The following is an 18754-nucleotide window of genomic DNA, read 5'->3' as shown; positions in this document are numbered from 1 at the left end:
ATGACCAAACAAGAATTTTGGAGTTTTTGAAATAGAGTGAGATTTGAATTATGAGTTATAAGTTTGAGTTTGAATTATAATAATTGAGTTATAAAAATTGAGTCATGGCCAAATCAAATAAGTAAAAAAAGGGAAAAAAAAAAAAAAATTCAGATAAGGATAACGAGTGAAAGACAAAGTTGGGCCCAACGGCCACGTGGACAGATGCGTATTGCGCTTTCCAATGTCGAATGAGTTCCATACTTCCATCAATGTTAGAAACAAGTAGCCGTGCACACCTCTGTGATTTGCCAAACAAACAAAACATCAAATTTTAGTATTTCTTTTTTGGAATCCAAAAATATAATCATAGCCCTTTCTTGGATCAAATCTCATTTTTAAGTACAACTACTAACTGAACATCTTCTTTTCTCTTTCTCGGACCCGCCGAAAATGGCTCCTCTCTCAAGGGCATCCTCAGACTCCATTAAACCTCGAGGTTTTTTATTTATTTAATTTCTCATTTTACAAGTTCGTTTAACTCTTGGGTTTTGCTTTCTTTCTTGTAATAGTCTCAGTTCCTCTGTTTTTATATGATTCAATTACTGGAAATTAAGCCACACCCACAATTTATCGTGCTTATACCAAGATCATAAGAGATCAAAGTTTCAATCTTTACTACTTATTTTGGGTATCGGGCTAATCATATGCTTGTGATTTCAATTCAAAGAAAAGGTTTAATATTACGATTTAAGCATTTTTTTTGTGTGGTAATTCTCATATCATTGCAGCTGTCTTTCATAGTGTTTTCATTGTTTTTATTTATTTATTTATTTTTTTAATTATTGGAATACAGATGTTTGTATTGTTGGTGTTGCACGTACACCAATGGGTGGATTACTTGGTACCCTTTCATCGTTGTCAGCTACCAAGCTTGGGTCTATAGCTATTCAATGTAATTACCACTAATTATCCTTTTATATTATGTCTCTTTTATTTTTGTTTCTTCAAACTATGTATAGTATTCCAAATCATAACAATTTTTTTGGGGTTTAATATTGTGCCTTGTGATTGTAATTTATCAATTTGTAGGTGCTCTTAAGAGGGCAAATGTTGATCCTTCACTTGTGCAAGAGGTTTTTTTTGGCAATGTCCTAAGCGCGAATTTAGGCCAAGCTCCTGCTAGACAGGCTGCGTTGGGTGCAGGGATTCCTAATTCTGTGATCTGCACGACTATTAATAAAGTTTGTTCTTCGGGGATGAAAGGTTCACTCTTCATTAAATTGAAACGGGTAGTTTCACTTTTAGTAGAAAACTTAGAAATGGCATTGAGTGGTGATGTGTTGTTTATCTTGATTGTCTCAGCAACAATGCTTGCAGCACAGTCTATCCAGTTTGGTGTAAATGATGTTGTTGTGGCTGGTGGAATGGAAAGCATGTCTAATGCGCCTAAATATCTAGCTGAAGCAAGGTTAGCCTCTTTGTCATTAACGTTTACTCATTAGTTTATTTCATGTTGCTTTTGTACTACTCATTCATATACTAGGAATTTGGAAGGACATGCTTGTAAAAAACTTGAGGAGACCTCTAAAGTGTTATGATAGGATCTTTCTCATTGCAGCATATAGATATACATGATATACAAGCTTGGAGTGTATGCCCATCTTGGTAATTAAATGTTAATTTGTTCAATTATAATATGGAGAAAGTGAGATTCGGTGATTCTGTTACATGTTTGTCCGAGAAAGAAACATAAAAAATTTTCATTTTGGAACTTTCAAGTTATATATGATATGATTACCTATCAAAAAAAGAAGAAGAAAAGAAGCTATACATGATATGTTGGTTATCTAAACCATATTGTCTCATTTACTTGTTTGTTCATGCTTCTAGTTCTTTGCTACTTTTATGTAGCTGTTGCCATACGAATGGACCTGAAGTCTTGTGATGCCTTACCTTTGCATGCAATTGTTCCTATTTTAAGTAGACAGAAGTATGTTTGTTATCCATTCTGACTCCTATGAACAGAAAGGGATCTCGATATGGTCATGACACTATTGTCGATGGAATGGTGAAAGATGGACTTTGGGATGTGTACAATGACTTTGGAATGGGAGTTTGTGGTGAAATATGTGCTGATCAACATGCTATAACAAGAGAAGAGCAGGTAGTGTACTGTGGTAATTGGTCAATTTAAATTTCATTACTTGGAAACACACCAGTGCAACACCCTACTTATGCAGCAAAACCAGAAAATACAAGAATATCAGGCCAACAAACTAAAGACTACATCAGAGACTAACTAACCACCCCAAATCAGATCTTGATCGAGCACAGAAAAAGGAAAGTGCTGCAAAGGATCCTGTTTTGGATGGTGTTTTTTACATATCTACTCCAAGATAATCTGGCTCTAACATAAAAAAAATAACTCTTTAAATCACTTATTCTTCAGAACACACCTAGGCATCAAGAACCCTTCCATTTCTTTCGGCCCATAAGTGGTAAATAACTCCTGCCCAGCTAACTTGCAGATGACTTTCTGAAAATTCTTACTCTTCAACTTCTTCAAAGCCCAAGCTAACTCAAGAATCCAGTCTCCAATCTTCCTTTTATTTTCTAAGGCATCTTCTCAAGCTCTCAGCACCCCTTCCCAGATTCTTTCAGAGAAATAAAACTTAAAAAATATATCATCCCTTGATTCCTGCTTGCTTCAATAGAAGGAACACAGCAGATCACCTTGATATCCCAGATTTTTTTTTTGAATCAATATTTGATTCAACAAATCGATATTTAGCGAGTTTAAACATCTGTCTTGATGATATGCATAAAAGCATTTTACAAATAAGAAAAGAAAACAATGGAAGAAATTTTTTGCAACGCTAGTTTATGGTCTAATTGCAGTCGTGTTTTATTTAATGTTGTATTTCCCATTATTATATTGGCTGGTTTTCTACTTGACTTTAAAAAGTAGTTTGCATAAATTTGTTTCTCTTCTGCTACATCCTTTTTTCCCCTTCTTTTAGGACAATTATGCTATTAGGAGCTTTGAGCGAGGAATTTCTGCACAGAATGCTGGTGTCTTTGCATGGGAAATAGTTCCGGTGTGCTTTCTAATTCCATTCCAAGAAGGAGAAAGTTCTCAGTCTATGGTATCAAGTCGTTATCACTTGATAATTCTGTTATGCAGGTTGAAATTTCTGGGGGAAGAGGGAAGCCTTCCACAATTGTTGACAAGGATGAAGGTTTAGGAAAGGTGAATACAACAAATGGCAATGGTTGATTTATGTGAACTTTTATTCTTTGAGCTACATAATGTGAAGTTGTAGATAGCTCCTCTCAATTGTTCCCCCTCCCTTTTTGGTGGGTTGGAATGGCCATCATTAGCTGAAGGTGCTGCCATTTCACTAATTGGACTACAGCAATTTAGCTAATAGAGATAAAGCTATTTGTGTTTAGGTATCGGCAACTTTAGTATCATCAGTGCCACAAAAAATAATGGTAAAGAGAAGCTGAGATAATGGCTTCATTGCTTGTTCCACCTCAGGTTATTGGAGGCAGTGAGGCACAGCTATTTATTTTTCTCTTAGGTGCTGAATTTAATTAAATTACCACCAAGCTCCACATTGAAATAAAAAAAAAAAAAAAAAATTACAGTGTTCATGACATATTTCTACTCATGTTATGGTTCCTTGGTTTCCAAGTAAAAAAGGCCTTAGTATTACTTAGAATGCTACAGGCTGCTGTGAAGGGGAAAGAAAGACATTTAGGGAAAATTTAGTTCTTAAATAAAATACTTTTTTATTCATGTCATTTTATTTTACTCTACTTTTAGAATCCTAGAGTCAAAAGTTTTTGGAGTTCTCTATGTCATTTCTTTTAGAACTATGGTTAAATGATTAAATTCATCATTTCCTAATAACTTAAAACTTTTGGGAGAATTGGTAATGTAACAATTTCCTTGTTTTATGTTGACCTTTTACCCTTCCCCCGCTCAATTATTTACTCAGTACTTGTTTTTGTACCAACATATTGATTTTTGTTCAAATTTAACCCTTTCCCCCATTTCATATGTACCATTGTAGTTTGATGCTGGAAAACTGAGGAAGCTGAGACCAAGTTTCAAGGAGGCTGGGGGTTCTGTTACTGCTGGGAATGCTTCTAGCATAAGGTATCTCCCTATATCTCTCTCTAATGCCATAATATATTTTTTGTATAATTTGTTTGCTTCCTTGTATTGGTGTTTAAGTGAATTTCCTGTCATTTGACTCTGGGTTGGTGCTGTTATGACGGACAGTGATGGTGCAGCTGCATTAGTGCTTGTGAGTGGGGAGAAGGTTCTTCAACTAGGGTTGCAAGTAATTGCAAAGATCAAAGGATATGCTGATGCAGCCCAGGTACTATAAAGAATATTGTTGGTATTTGGCTTAATTTTGATGAAACTTACTGCAAATTAGTGCTAAAACAAGATTGTGTGTGTAGGCACCCGAATTATTCCCAACAGCCCCAGCCCTTGCAATACCAAAAGCTATTTCAAATGCTGGTTTGGAAGCTTCTCAGATTGATTACTATGAAATTAATGAAGCCTTTTCTGTAAGAATTTTTTCTGTTGTTCTCCGTTACATTGAGCTTTAATTTGCTATATGTGTGCTAAACTCTTCCCTGCAGGTTGTGGCACTTGCCAATCAAAAGCTGCTTGGTCTTAGTCCAGTGAGTCTTCAAGTAACTCGGTTGTTTATTCTAATTTGTAGAATTGACTTGTATATAGATGTTTTATTCTCTAGTGCATTGTAAAAATTACATCAACTCTATACCATTATAAAGTTATTGTCTCTTTACTTTGAATGCAGGAAAAAGTTAATTTACATGGTGGGGCTGTATCTTTGGGACATCCACTAGGATGCAGTGGAGCTCGTATTTTGGTCACATTATTAGGGGTAGTATATGGATGCTATCTTTATTTGTTCTGTATGCCTAGTTAGAAATGATTTGACCAAATATTATTACATAGCTCTCTCTCTCTCTCTCTCTCTCTCTTCACGTAGTGGTGAATGTGGCTGCAAAGCATTCCTCTGCCTTGCTTCTCCAATTGAAACCATTTGGGAGATGAGGAATCTTTTGCAGAAATCAAGTAGCACTCAATGTTAATTCACTTCATTTTTTTTAAGCTTATTCAAAAAGGAGTTTTTGCAGGTGTTGAGACAAAAGAATGGGAAGTATGGGGTTGGTGCTATCTGCAACGGAGGAGGAGGAGCATCTGCTCTGGTTCTTGAGAGAATGTAAGAATTTTATGTTGTTTTTCCATTTACATTTGGTACGGCAGATGCTCAATTGATTACTTTCAGAATTTCTAGTCCTATGAAGTAGACATTCCTGTGCTTTTGTTTTGCTTATTGTCCCGACCGACATTTAGAAGGTTAAGTGTGTGGGATTGTCTTCTCTACTGTTTCTGATATTTGATTAGATATCTGAATGATTTATCAAAGAGAATTAAAAGAAGGTATAAATCATACCTGATCATAATTTTTCTGAAATCATCAATAAATTGCTTTGATCGGATATTCTTGTTTCATTATCCCCATTTTGAACTGATATTCTTGTTACCACCATCCGATATTGTCATCCCTAGTTTCTAAATTTTGAAAGGTATGGAATTGTAGAGTTGTCTTCTTTTCTGATGGTGATATTTGATGAGATAGTTTATGACTAACCACAAATAATTAGAAAAAAATAAAACCTATTGAATTATTGACCCGATATTATTGTTTATCACTTTTGCCTCTGAAGAAAAGAAAGTTTCAATCTCTTCCCATAATTTAAAAGTTCCTATAAGTCATGAAAGAATTTTGCATCTTGCAGGCCAGTTGTGATTGTGGGACTTTCTAAGCTGTGACGCTGATTTTTTTCTCACATTATCCTATATTTATGGAGTTTTTCCCCCTTTTCTATTTTCATTTCTGAATTTTATTTTTATAAATAAAATAAATTGTATAAATAACTTGTACAAAGATAAAGGGGAAAAATGGAGTATATCAACTCTATACCCATAAGTTCCCTTACTAGATCAATAGCTATTTTAACATTTGTTATTGAGTAACAAAGTAAAAGTGTGTTGTATCAAGTCTTTTTAAGAAATATGCTTAAGTAGTGGAAAAAGGTGTTGTATTGTATCAAGTCTTTTTAAGAAACATGCTTAAGTAAAGTGTGTTGTAACAAAGATGGTTGTTTTCTATTTTCAGTTCTAAAATTTATTGGAAAAAGTTTGTTCTATTTTTGGATGAATTCATAAGTTCAGGCTTATTATGTTCTGTTTTTTAATGTCTATTTCTCCTTGTGTTTGAATGTAGTGGATTTAGTGTATAACCTGATATTGACTGTTTATAAATAAAAAGGAAAAAAAAAGAAAACAACATGGCATGTGAGATTGTCAAGCAATGCTTTGTCTATGAAAACTTCTTATGATGTCCAACTGATAGAATATTCTAAAATATAGGTAAAATGGTAAACAAATAGCCTTCACGCATCACTGGCAAATAGAGGAGATAATGTGCTCTTACCATGTTTGTTGCAAAACAAGATTGCAAATTCTATCAAATACCCTGACTTTAAATTTTGCTTATTATCCTGCTTGAGATTATTTATCTGAACCGTATCGAGCAATAAATAGGATACAATAAAAATCTTGACAGTACAGATTACAGTTACCTTTGATAGTGCGACAGTACAGATTACAGTTTCCTTTGATAGTGCAAACCCTTGGTAACTAGAAATAGTTCCGTCAAAAGTATTTCTTAGCTAGAAGAAGTTTTACTTGCAACAAACATAGAACTTACTACAGGGATAATACACAAGCCAATATAGCAAACATTATTGACTGGCATGTTACTGAGGTGGGCATACTACCATTGTCTTTCCTGAGGAAGAGACCTTGGTAAATAGGGAGGTTGATAAAAATTAGCATACCACATAGAAGAATCTGCAATGTAAATCGTTCCCAAACCAAATTTTCCACATCCGCAATCACCCTCATCAGTCCTCCAATGAAACAAAATGCGTTTAGCAATGCAAGTGTTGCTAAAATGGTGAACATTGGGGAAGAAGCACCGAACTCCATGATCTCTTGCTTGTATCTCTGTGACACATCATTATCAGCCACCTTTGCTGTTATGACAAAGGCTGACTTTGAAAACCTAAGTAGTCTTAGGATGTTGTCTAGGAAGCCAAAGAAGTAGGAAGTCATTCTTTTATACAGCCACATTCTTTGATCATTCCACCAACCTTGTAATGTGCCCCCAAAGAAAACAAATTCTCCAAGGCTGTATGCACGGTGGACAAAGATGACAAATGCGAATGGTAGTACCCATGAGTTTGAAATCTGTTGGTGTAAGATGATTGTATTCTTAGAATATAATGTAGCAACAATCATAGATAGGTCTGGTTCAAGTAATGAAAGTTTTGTACCTCTGGAAACAAGGAAATGCCTCTAAGCAGGCATAATGATGGCACAACAACATAGTACAGCGTAGCCAAGCAATTTGCAGCCCATAGCAAAAAGTAGCAGTATGAAAACTGAAGCTTTAGGGGAATTTTTTTATATCCCATCACAAAGGGAGAATACCTAGAAGCAAATATCTGAAAATCACCTTCAGACCATCTTTTGTGTTGTACAAGTGATTGTAGTAGTGTTGTGGGAGCGACTCCTAGGAAGCCCTTCCTTTTTGGATTGAAATATATGGATCTCCAACCTCGACATTGTATAGCTAATCCTGTTATGATGTCTTCCACTGGACAACCATACTTCAATCCTATCTGCAAATCAGTATATGTGAGGTTTGTATGATGTTTGAGAGAGACAGTTGCATATGTGAGGTTCATATATACATAATGTGAATAAGTTAAAAAAAATTGCGACTGCGATCAAGTTTTGAATAAAAGAAAAGAGCTCTATAGAGATAAAATTAAACTAATTAAATTAAAGTTTTTTCTTTGACCCAATTATCGATTAGAAGATTAACAACAGTTTAGGTACAAGATACTATCATTATTGCCTGTACAATTAGACATCCAACCCGTAATCGCAATGACCCAATGGCAAGAGAGGAGCTCTTGGCCTATTTACTTTACCAATATATATATATATATATATATATATATATATATATATATATATATATTCGAGTAGTTGAAGCTGAAGCCCCTATTTTTGATGTAATAGAAAGAAAAGCAACGACTGGAGTGGGAGAGTCAACTATGAATATGATGCCGAAAATAGACAGATTTTATATCACCCTTCAATTCAAAATTTTTCCTTAAGTCATAATCATTCGGTTTTCTTTTTTTTCTTTTTTCTTTTTTATGTTATTGCTATGAACTTATTCAATTTATGGATGAACTAAATGATAAGGTTAATATATATATATATATATATATATATATATATAGAGAGATATAGAGAGAGAGAGAGAGAGACCTCTTTTCCCCACTGAGTGTTTTCTTCATAGGTACAACTAGCGAGAACTTTGCATGTTTCTTCTAGTACACTAATGCTCTGTTCTACCTCTCTCTTGGTCAATCTCTTCCAATCTACCTTACATTCCTTGCTATAATTTTTCCCACAAAGAATCTCTCTTCTGTGAAAGCAACCACTACCAATATAACAAGGCCCTCCATTCCCATCAAGTCCAGGAAGCTCTACCTTTATTGTAGGGTACACCACAGATAGAAATTCCATTAAAATCTTCTTCAATTAGAAATACAAGTTTTGAAATAACTGTACGTTTTTCGTTGATGCTCACCTCATTTATTACATTAAGGGAACTGCTGTAGACATCATTTTTTGTAAGGTTCTCGAAGGTTTGTGGAAACTGTACGAAACCAACTTTGTGCCCCTCTTCTTCATCCATAAAAAAACATATAGCATCTCTTACAGACTCTGAATTGTTTGAGTACATGTCGCAATCCACATTAAGAATTATAAGACCATCACTTATCTTCGATGACACCCTCAACTATTTTTCAATGACGGATGATTATGATATTTAAATATGTTAAAAAAAAAAAAAAACAATGAAACTTTTGAAGCTTGATATGTGGATATGGTGCAAGACTTACCAGTGCATTCATGGCTCCTGCTTTAAAATTGTGGTGGTATTGAGGTCTCTTTTCACGTGCTAAGTACACTAAAGTTGGCAAAGATTGTCCTTCAATGTCCACGGCATTGGGGTCTCTCCCATCAATAAGTATCTATGAATTAGATACAACTCTATTATCAAAGTCCAGGAATTGAATACAAATATACGATTTGGAAGCATTCATTTCCATGAGATAGAGAGAATGTAGGAAGTACTTGAAGAATAGTTTGATGATCACGTTTGCTTGCAAGCCATGTCCACTCCTTGAATCCCTTGTGTTCTTGATTAATTTCTTCTGAAATTAGACCTAGCTTTGTGGTGGTTTCAATCCGCTTTTTCATGTCTTCATATAATTTCTGCAACAAGATATAAAACACGATTTTATTTTATATCACATGTGAACCAGAAAATAAATAAAAGAAAAAATTTACAAGATGTTTGTAAGCTTTTTTGAACTTCCAAATTAGAAGTAATTATAGTTTGACTGAAGTTAATAAGGGTTGAGTAAAAATTAGGTATAGTACCTTAGGTGTAATATATTAGAATTCCAATTAAATTCAAACATCTAGTTGCATTGATCAATAAATTGCAAATAGTGTTGCCTTTTCCAAAAATAATTCAATTCAGTACAACCAAGTGATTTAATTAAATTGAAAAACCTGAAGTCTCTGTGCCAAAGTTCTATCCATTAGGGTCAGTTCAACGTGCTTTCTTATAGTATCATTTTCATTTGCCAACAGGCATGACACTAGTTGATAGCTGTGCTACAACCTACAAGTCATTTGTGAAAGAAAAAGGAAAATTCCACGAAGTTTGAGTTTAAGTGCTCAAATACCTATGATTAAAACTACACGTATTTTAGCCATATTTTCTTTTCTTACTTTTGGATGCGAGTGCAATGCCACTTCACCTTCCTCAAATCTTTCAGCCATTTCATATCCAACATCCCTCGTTGCGACCCTTATTTATAAATGCCACTAATAGTGCATTTATAAAATCTTTTTAGGACATAGTGTAACTCTAAACTAGTTTGAAGTTGTCTCTTCCAATCTAGTAAGTGGCGATTTATAAGATTATTTATGTATATTATTTAAATAAGTCATATAACTCATTAAAAAAGTCATATGACTAAAACTATACAAAAGTCATGTAACTAAAACTACATATGAATTATCTTTTCAATCATTACATAGTGAATTGAAAGAAAATGGATCTATACTGGTTTGGAGCTAAGCTCTTTCTATCTTTTAATACATTTCTTTTCAAAATAGACTAGAGTTTACAAATAACACATTGCATTCAAACAAAATAAAGGCAACAATCTTCCTAAAAACCTTTAACTAAACCAAGAAAAGTATGTTCAAATTTAAGATTTAAGAATAATATGAGAAGTTAATAGAATAATTTTTAAAAACTTCATACATTCTAAGAATTAAAATAGAGGGAATATTTAATGATTGTACCAAGTTTAGCTATAATTCTCACAACATAAAAAGTACACATGACTAGATATTTGAAAATTTAACTATTGAATTGTATGTCACTATGTTGCCCATGTTTTTTATATTCTTAATAGATATATTAAATTTTGAGCCAATCTTCTTCTTCTTCTTCTTCTTCTTCTTTTTTTTGAGAAAGAAACCTGGAAATATTATTAAGAAACAGAAGCCAAGTTGGCAAGATAAACAATTGAAACTTGTGGAGGGACATTTTCCACCCACACAAGGGACCTTTGACATGACGTGCATGTCTAACAAAGTTGTGAGCTATAGAGTTCCCATCTCTACAAACATGAGAAAAATTAATACAATGAAAATGCTCTACAAAAAGACTGATGTCTCTAATAAGAAGACCATAAGATGCTACTGAGGGAGAGGACCATTTTAATGCATTAATCACTATCACAAAATCTCCTTCAAGAACAGCTTATTTACTGTATAAACTTATTTTTTATGCGTAATTTAAGACTACAAAAAGTTAAAATTTAAATATTTGATTAATGATATAACTATTGATTTTTCATCTTTAGAAAAATTTGCAAAAGTGAAGGATATAAGAGGAAAAATGTAATTTCATAGTAGATTTATCAAAATTGACATTTAATTAAAAAAAAAAAAGGCGTAAATGCACTTTTAGTCCCTACATTTTAACCCGATTTCTATTTTGGTTTCTACATTTTATTTTTACCACTTTTAGTCCCTAAACCAATTAACGCATGACGTTTAAGTCCTTACCGTCACCCAACTAACAAAAAATGCTGACATAGTTAACGGCACAGTAAAATAATAATTAAAAAAAATCTATTTTTGGCATTAAAAAATTGTCACGTCAGCATCTAAATTAATTTTAATTAAATAAAAAAAATTAAAAACAAAATTAAAAACAAAAAATTACATGAATTGAACATGAACATGAACATCAAACCCAGCAACAACATCAAAACCCAGAATCAAAGAACTTGACCTACAGGAAAAAAAAAAAATGAATATCACCAGATCAAAGAGCATGAACAAGAGCAAACACAGGAAAACTCACACGAAACCACACCCAAACCAACAACAACAAACCCACATCGATCATCCGATCAAACCTAGTCAAACCCACCAACGATCATTGATGAGAAAGCCCAGATCCCCACAAACCTAGCACCCACCATCTCTTTCTTTAAACCCAGATCCGATCAAACCCAGCATAGAAATGAAAAGCCAGCAACCCCAGTGGCGGCAGCGCATTGAACTCTCCCTCTTCGTTGACGCTGTCGAAGCGCTTGAACAAATCACACAAATCAACAATCACCCCAGCAAACCCATTATTTCAGCACCCACGCAATCAAACTCCGATCTCCATAGAACCCACGCGATCAAAACCCCATCGGAATGAAACCCACGTAATCAATACCCGATCTCCATATACGCCGATCAAAACTCTAATCTCCAGAAAACCCACGCTGATCAAAACTCCATCGGAACCCACCTGATTTCCTTCCGCCAATCAAAACCCCATTTGAACCCACGTAAAAGCTGTACGAGTTCGTAAAAATGGTGCTGATAAAGATATTTGCGCACCCATATGCAACTGTGTGTGACTTGTATTGCTATGGAGGAGGAGGATTTGGCCTCGACAACGATTCCCAAATTGGTCACTACATCGGGATCGATGTATCTTCGACTGGAATAGCCCAATTAAGAGAAGCTTGGGAGAGCCTGAGTCAGAAGAAGCCTTACCCTTCTGAATTCTTTCACTTTTATCCTTGCTTGGTCTGTCTTCTTCTTCTTCTACTTCTTCTCTCTTTCTCATTCTCTTTTGCTATTAGTTTTGGTTATTAGGTTTTAGTGTGTCATTTTGATAGCTGGGTTAGTTTTAGTTGCGATGATTCTGTTAGTGAGTTTTGAAAAAATTTGGGTTTGTAAGTGAGTTTTGATTTTGATGTATATGGAATAATTCTGTTTTTTTTTATTTAATTAAAATTAATTTAGATGTTGACGTGGCAATTTTTTAATTATTATTTTATTGTGTTGTTAGATACATCAGCATTTTTTGTTAGTTGGGTGACGGTAAGGACTTAAATGTCACGCGTTAATTGGTTTAGGGACTAAAAGTGGTAAAAATAAAATGTAAAGACCAAAATAGAAATCGGGTCAAAATATAAGAACTAAAAGTGCATTTAGGCCAAAAAAATAATATGGGGTGTAGTTATATATAGCCAAACTTTATTCTCAGTCATATCTAATCATCTATTTCGTCAATCCATCTGTGGAAAGAGGTACAGATGCATACATATTCTGAAGCTCAGCCATCGTCTAGGACCTACCATGAGTTATCCAAAAAATAAAATGTATGACAATTGAAAAGGATTTTATATAATAATAATCGAGTTGCCGACTACTGCCCATGCATCCTCTAATACTGATGTGATATTTTTTTAACTTATTGCATTCTTTAAACACAAATTATTGAATGTAACATGAGGATCTGTGCGAAATATGATTAGATAATAATATTCTCTCTTCGACAATCACTATAGAGAAATATGACAACAAACAATCAAGCATCGACGACGACGACAAGCTTGTAGAGAACGGTGGCCATTGATATAATATAAACATTATCTTCTAAAAGTTGTCCACGCTGACCAAAATTCTCCATTCGGGTAGTCTAAGCCATGCTTTTTGTGGAAAATCAAATGCCAATTTGCATGTGGTTACGGACGGCCACAATGGGCATTTGCCAATTTTGCCAAAACTTTCCAGCAAAATGTCCTTATTTTAAAACTATCTTGCAAAATACCCTTGTTTTAAACTCGATTTTCTAAAAATCGAGTTTTTCATTGAAACTCAATTTTTAGAAAATCGAGTTATGTGAAATCAAACTTAAAAAAAAAAAAAATTTCATGGGACTCGAGTTCCATGTAAAATTTCTCACATTACAAGATTTTTATCAAATCGAGTTTTTCATTGAAACTCGATTTTTAGAAAATCAAGTTTCAAAATAGGGGCATTTTGCTAGATAGTTTTAGAATAGTGTCATTTTGCTACATCTTTTGGGCGAAATGGGCAAATGTCCATTTTGGCTGGTTACGGACAGAAGGAAAAGCCATTCTATTCTATATATACGTGCACTACAATGATTCTCTACACAGAGATAAGAACCCAACAATGCATGTAACGAATTTCTTTTTAGAACTTATTTAACTCTTATAAAGAAGTAAGACACATATTATTATTACACTATTGTCTTTATGAGTTTCACTCTATACTTTACTAACCGCAGCTTGTCACATGCCCTTTTTTTCTTAAAAAATACATATGATATACAATAGTTGGTGGATATTTGGAACACTTCTAGTGAAACATAAGATTTTTATTCCATATAGAGATCTAACACAATTGAGAGAGAGAGAGAGAGAGAGAGAGAGAGAGAGAGAATTCAATTTCTCTTGGTCATGTTGACCCACAAAATTTAAGGATCTGTGGATTTTTCAGGCAATTACTCGTTGCATTTGGTGGAAGAAAGTGAGGGACAAGGACGAAACTAGGACTCTGAATTAGTGGAGGCTATAGTATAAAAAGAAAATTATTATGAAACTCCAATTAGTATTAACATAGTCAAAACAGTACTTGAAGCTGTTTCAATATGGCAAAAAAAACTAAATATTTTAATACTAACTAATACTGGTGTACCATTTCAGAATAATCTTTACTTTTATATATATATATATAATCTCCACATTATGTAATTTCAATATATTAAGCTAAGATATAGTAAAATAAAAAAAATATTATATTAGAATTATATTATTTTTTTAGTAATTATGGACCGATTTACATTTTTTTTTTCACTTATATCTCTACCATAAATATAATTGCACGGTTTTAGTTTTCCCACCCACCTACATGCCACATTTTTTATTTTTGTTTTCTTTTGTTTTATTCCCCTCCACTCATTGTATATAGTGCCCCAACAATAATATTCAAGTGTGGAATATTCAAATGGAATTTAATAATTCTCAACAAAAAAAAAAGTGGAATTTAATAACAAGGTGCATACCTTAACGGAGGTCCACTCTTTGGCCATGGCAGGCTCCCCAAGTGGCTCAATTGCTGTGCGAAAATAAGCCTCCGGCGATCTTGGTTCTACTTTGAACTTCTTGCAGAATGGAAGCCATATCTTGGAGAAACGTGAAGCCTCTAGCATAGCATAAAATGTCAAAACTGAACCACCATCATCTGATAGATAAACACTTAGCTTCTCAGGTGGATAGTCATAAGCCATGACTGATAGAACTGTGTTAATAACCATAGCTGGTGGTTCTATCGTGGGGTCAGCAGTGCATACAAATATGTCTATGCTTGGAAAGAACTTTTCGTATCTGTTTATTGATTAAACAATCACACTTGTGACTGAGCAAGTGAAGCAAAACATTCATATGTATGTGAAAGAGAGAGATATTCATATGTACCTGAGAGAGAGGCGGTCTTTGAAAGTATAACGATAGATGGGGTTCAATCGGACAAACGTAGTAAGAAACCAATAAAAAGAAAACCAAAGTTCTGCGAGAAACAGTCCAATCCAAGCCCATCTTCCAGCTTCTTCTCTTCTTGGTATGTGGCTCAGTCTATATAAAAAGATCAAGCACACACCCACACAAATCAGAATTGCATACAATTGGAAAAGGATGCGCCCCTTTGCTGACTTTGTTACAAAAAGAGGAAGACCATTGTTGTCTCCCATCTCTCTTTCTCTTTCTTATGATTAAAATGAGTTGAATTGCAGGTACTAATATATGGTGCCAATAGTTTATGTTTAACAACTTTAAACTTATATTTAAAGAATGAATAGTTTGAAGTTAGAACTAAGCACAAGCTTGATAAGGGTAGGACCAACGGAATATAAATTGAATATAAATTTGCTGACCAAGTACATACTTGTGGAGAGGCTGGTGAGTTGCAATAAATACTAGAGTAAATTTTGAATGAGTTGTCTGAAGTTGCCAAATTTTGGTTGTTATAGTAGTATTTAGTTCTCTTGATAAATTATTAAATGTTTCCAAATCCTTAAGTTATAACCATTGAAAAATACTGAAGTTACAACATGTTTATACTGCGTAAGGTTGGAAAATGTTAAAGATATTACAAATATTATTGCATAAAGTATACAAATTCATATAACAATAAATGTGATTGGTGGATTTTAATCATCTAATAAATGAATGTTTGAACTGTATTTTGGTAACTTACACATTAGAGTAGGGAGAGTGAGACACAAGGTGATTTTAATATTTACCTATAATTTCAAGCCAAAATATGTTATTTTGGTCATCTTTTATCCAAGTTTAATATAATCTTCTCCTATAATAATAAATAAATAAATAAATAAAAACTAAATATGTCCCTAGGGACGAAGCTAGGACTTTAAGTTAAGAGAGGCGACTTTGACCTCTAGTTTGGTGGCTTCTTAACCGCAAAGATTTATTTTATTTGCCGGGTAAAGAAAAAATTATTTTGTTTAAAACTTTTTAAAGGGCCAGTTGTTTGTTTGAGGTAAATTGGTTAATTGGACTTAATTTTTTTAGCTTTGCTATTGGTGATTTTTGTTGTTGCACAAATGTTTTTTGGCTAGTATATGTTGTTTTAGATTTTAGATCTATAAATTTTTTTAATAGCTTTTAAAATGAGGAAAGTGCTAGAGGTATATTGCTGATGTAAGCGCACAATTGTACCTGGACCCAAAGATAACTGTGGGCTCAGGCCCAATGAGCCTTAAACAATGAAATTTGTAGAGTGTGGATTTGAAATCTAGTTTAAGGATGCTGGCAACTTAATAAACGGGCTAAGGTGTTAAAATACATGCGAATAGTAAATGATTATTGCAAAGGAACTTCCTCGGACATAAGCTGAGGACAATTTCAATATTATTTCTCTTTCTTCTTTAAAGGTTACAATTCTTAGTTCCTCTCTTTGATAACTGATCCATCCCCCCTCTTTTCTTTAGCCTCTACTCTTCTTAAATACTTCTTCTCTTTCTGCTTTCTCCACGTGTTACCCAAATCTTATCCTCTCCCTTGACACCACCTTCTTTAAGTCTTTAGATAGTAACCAGAAGGTTCAGTTCTACTGTTCAGGGGTCACCTCCCCATTAATGCGGCCAGGGAGGTAGGTGCAGGATCTTTAATGTGGAGGTGGCAGCCTTTTCCTAAGATATTTCTCTAACATCGGTGCATCTAGAGAACACAAGGATCCCCCTCTTAACTAACAGTCTTTCCGGAACTCTGCCTTGATCTTTCTAGCGAATTTCCAAGTCATCCTGGGTCTATCCGAGAAGAGATTCTTCCTCGGATGCATCCTCGGACCCTCGGCGTGTGGGCCGACTTGCAGTCCTAACAGCATTTTAGGCAAGAACGAACTGTTCTTCTTGTCAGAGCCCAAAGGCCCAAATACCTGCTCGGGTCCTTTTACTCCCCACAATAGCCCCTCAAAACTTTATTTTTCAGCATCCGAGGAGAAAAATAGGGTTTTGATCCGATAAGAACTTCCCCCACACGTTTTGTAATTCACCACGCGTGTGAAGATCGTTTCGTGTCCCAGAAGATACCATTTGGCGCTTTGAATTTCAAAACTCGCGCATTTATGACCGTAAGTTACACCTTGTTCCCCACATTCAACGGTGAGATGAACATCCAACGGTCCTTGTCGCCCCCCAAAAATTTGGGCGGGACGGATGCAATTTCGAGGCCGCTTCCCGCACGTCATAATGCTTTGGAAACATGCGCCTTCGTTTATTTCTTTAGAACTTTAATCACATCAAAACATTAGTCGTTGCCTTTTCTCTGCAGAAACCCGTGGAAACTCACACAACTTCAAACTCGTAAGTTCCTATTTTTTCTTTCGCTTCTTTCTCCTCGGATTCTATCCTCGGCTCCCTTCTTAACCACTTTTCTTCTTAAAAATTGCCCTTTCGTTTCTTATAGATGGGTAGATTTAAGTGTTTAGTTGACATCGCCGTTGGGATTGAAGGTTTTAGGGCCAAATACCAGATTCCCAGCGACGTAGGCTTGAAGTATTGTCCGGCGGAAGCCATGGGTGGGTCTAGGAAAACGGGAGAGGTCATCATCCCTATGATTGCCTTTATAGAAGGTGGGATGACCCTCCCTACGAGAAGTGTAACTAGGGAATACCTTCGTAACCACCGGTTATGTCCTGACCAATGCGCACCCAATGTCTTTAGGGTCTTAGGAAGCGTCGATGCTCTAAATGAGCAGATGGGCTTAAACCTTACCTGGCATGACGTCGTCTTTATGTACGAATGCCATAAACTTAGAAGCATAGGCTATTATATTAAATCCCGATCTAGTGTAGTTAGATTAATCTCTTGTCTGCCCAAGTCCAACAAAGGCATGAAGGACGACTACCTCATCGCCTCAAGCAACTGGCACGACGGCCCCCACTGCTTAGTCGAATGGGGAGATCTAGGTGTGACTCCTTAGGATCTAACTCCCCAACCTCGTAGCTCCATCTAAAAATCTTGGAATACTTATTTACTTGTACCGACTGTTCAACTCCGGTTTGTCATTTTCATTACAAATCTGACCATATTTGCCCTTTTTTGGTGTTTTTCCTTGCAGATAAACAGCACGTATGCCCACGCCTGAGCCACTGCAATGTCGCTGACTTAAACCGAGTACTACACTCAGAAGTTTTCGTGAGTGAAGACCTGCAGCTTAGAGTGGCTCACGTAATACTAGGGTACGACCCTATATCTTCAGACTTCCAAGAGATAGAGAACGCGATTATCGTAGGAGACAGGAGGCGTAGGAGAATAAACGTAACAAGACTACATTTTCTTGCTGACCACAACATTCCCGACGACCTCCACACCATTCTTTACACGCAACCCATCACTGCGGTCCCTCTCGCAACGCATTCTCAAGCAACCGTTGTCCCAGAGGAGCAAGTGTCCTCGTCGCACACATTGGACGAGGAGATAGACCAGTTTCATCTAGAGGACATCCCAAGACCTTGAGGAAACCAGTTTGTCGTCCTTTCCAACGAGGAAGAAAAGCCCGCCGAGACCTCTGGGATCGCAGGGTTAATAATCGCACGTCCAGACGACAGCTCCGTAGAAGAAGACATGGACGTGCTAAAGGGCCT

General features: G+C 35.3%; 2 protein-coding genes across 3 annotated transcripts; one reads left to right on the top strand and one right to left on the bottom strand.

The window, feature by feature from the left end:
- The first annotated feature begins 247 nt into the window (after positions 1-247).
- LOC142636203 (acetyl-CoA acetyltransferase 2) lies at positions 248-6236 on the top strand. The gene is made up of 14 exons (XM_075810334.1): positions 248-478; positions 836-934; positions 1072-1245; positions 1345-1450; positions 2008-2146; positions 3003-3080; positions 3167-3232; positions 4062-4147; positions 4274-4373; positions 4459-4569; positions 4645-4686; positions 4827-4913; positions 5170-5255; positions 5836-6236. Exons 1-14 carry the CDS (start codon positions 433-435, stop codon positions 5867-5869), a joined length of 1254 nt encoding a protein of 417 aa, XP_075666449.1. The 5' UTR covers positions 248-432; the 3' UTR covers positions 5870-6236.
- A 377-nt stretch (positions 6237-6613) lies between these two features.
- On the bottom strand, positions 6614-15378 carry LOC142634153 (cellulose synthase-like protein E6). 2 transcript variants are annotated; one of them, XM_075808439.1, is made up of 8 exons: positions 15067-15378; positions 14655-14976; positions 9323-9463; positions 9088-9219; positions 8772-8984; positions 8447-8671; positions 7438-7785; positions 6614-7351 (listed from the first exon to the last, which is right to left on the bottom strand). In XM_075808439.1, exons 1-8 carry the CDS (start codon positions 15336-15338, stop codon positions 6809-6811), a joined length of 2196 nt encoding a protein of 731 aa, XP_075664554.1. In that variant the 5' UTR covers positions 15339-15378; the 3' UTR covers positions 6614-6808. The 2 variants fall into 2 exon arrangements, with proteins under 2 accessions (XP_075664554.1, XP_075664556.1); XM_075808441.1 differs by lacking the exons at positions 8447-8671; positions 8772-8984.
- Between the last annotated feature and the right edge of the window lie 3376 nt (positions 15379-18754).

This window comes from Castanea sativa, chromosome 5 (assembly GCF_040712315.1).
Source record: "Castanea sativa cultivar Marrone di Chiusa Pesio chromosome 5, ASM4071231v1".
Lineage (NCBI taxonomy): Eukaryota > Viridiplantae > Streptophyta > Magnoliopsida > Fagales > Fagaceae > Castanea > Castanea sativa.
This window is presented reverse-complemented; position numbering and strand designations above follow the sequence as displayed.

Excerpts from the sequence above, each read along its gene's own strand:
- LOC142634153 (XM_075808439.1), bottom strand. The coding sequence starts at position 15,338 with ATGGGAGACAACAATGGTCTTCCTCTTTTTGTAACAAAGTCAGCAAAG. Across the intron at positions 7,786-8,446 it reads ACACTCAGTGGGGAAAAGAG|ATAGGATTGAAGTATGGTTG; the intron begins GTCTCTCTCTCT and ends ACTGATTTGCAG. Across the intron at positions 7,352-7,437 it reads GCATTTCCTTGTTTCCAGAG|ATTTCAAACTCATGGGTACT; the intron begins GTACAAAACTTT and ends TTACACCAACAG.
- LOC142636203 (XM_075810334.1), top strand. The coding sequence starts at position 433 with ATGGCTCCTCTCTCAAGGGCATCCTCAGACTCCATTAAACCTCGAG. Across the intron at positions 479-835 it reads AGACTCCATTAAACCTCGAG|ATGTTTGTATTGTTGGTGTT; the intron begins GTTTTTTATTTA and ends ATTGGAATACAG. Across the intron at positions 4,148-4,273 it reads GGGAATGCTTCTAGCATAAG|TGATGGTGCAGCTGCATTAG; the intron begins GTATCTCCCTAT and ends TATGACGGACAG.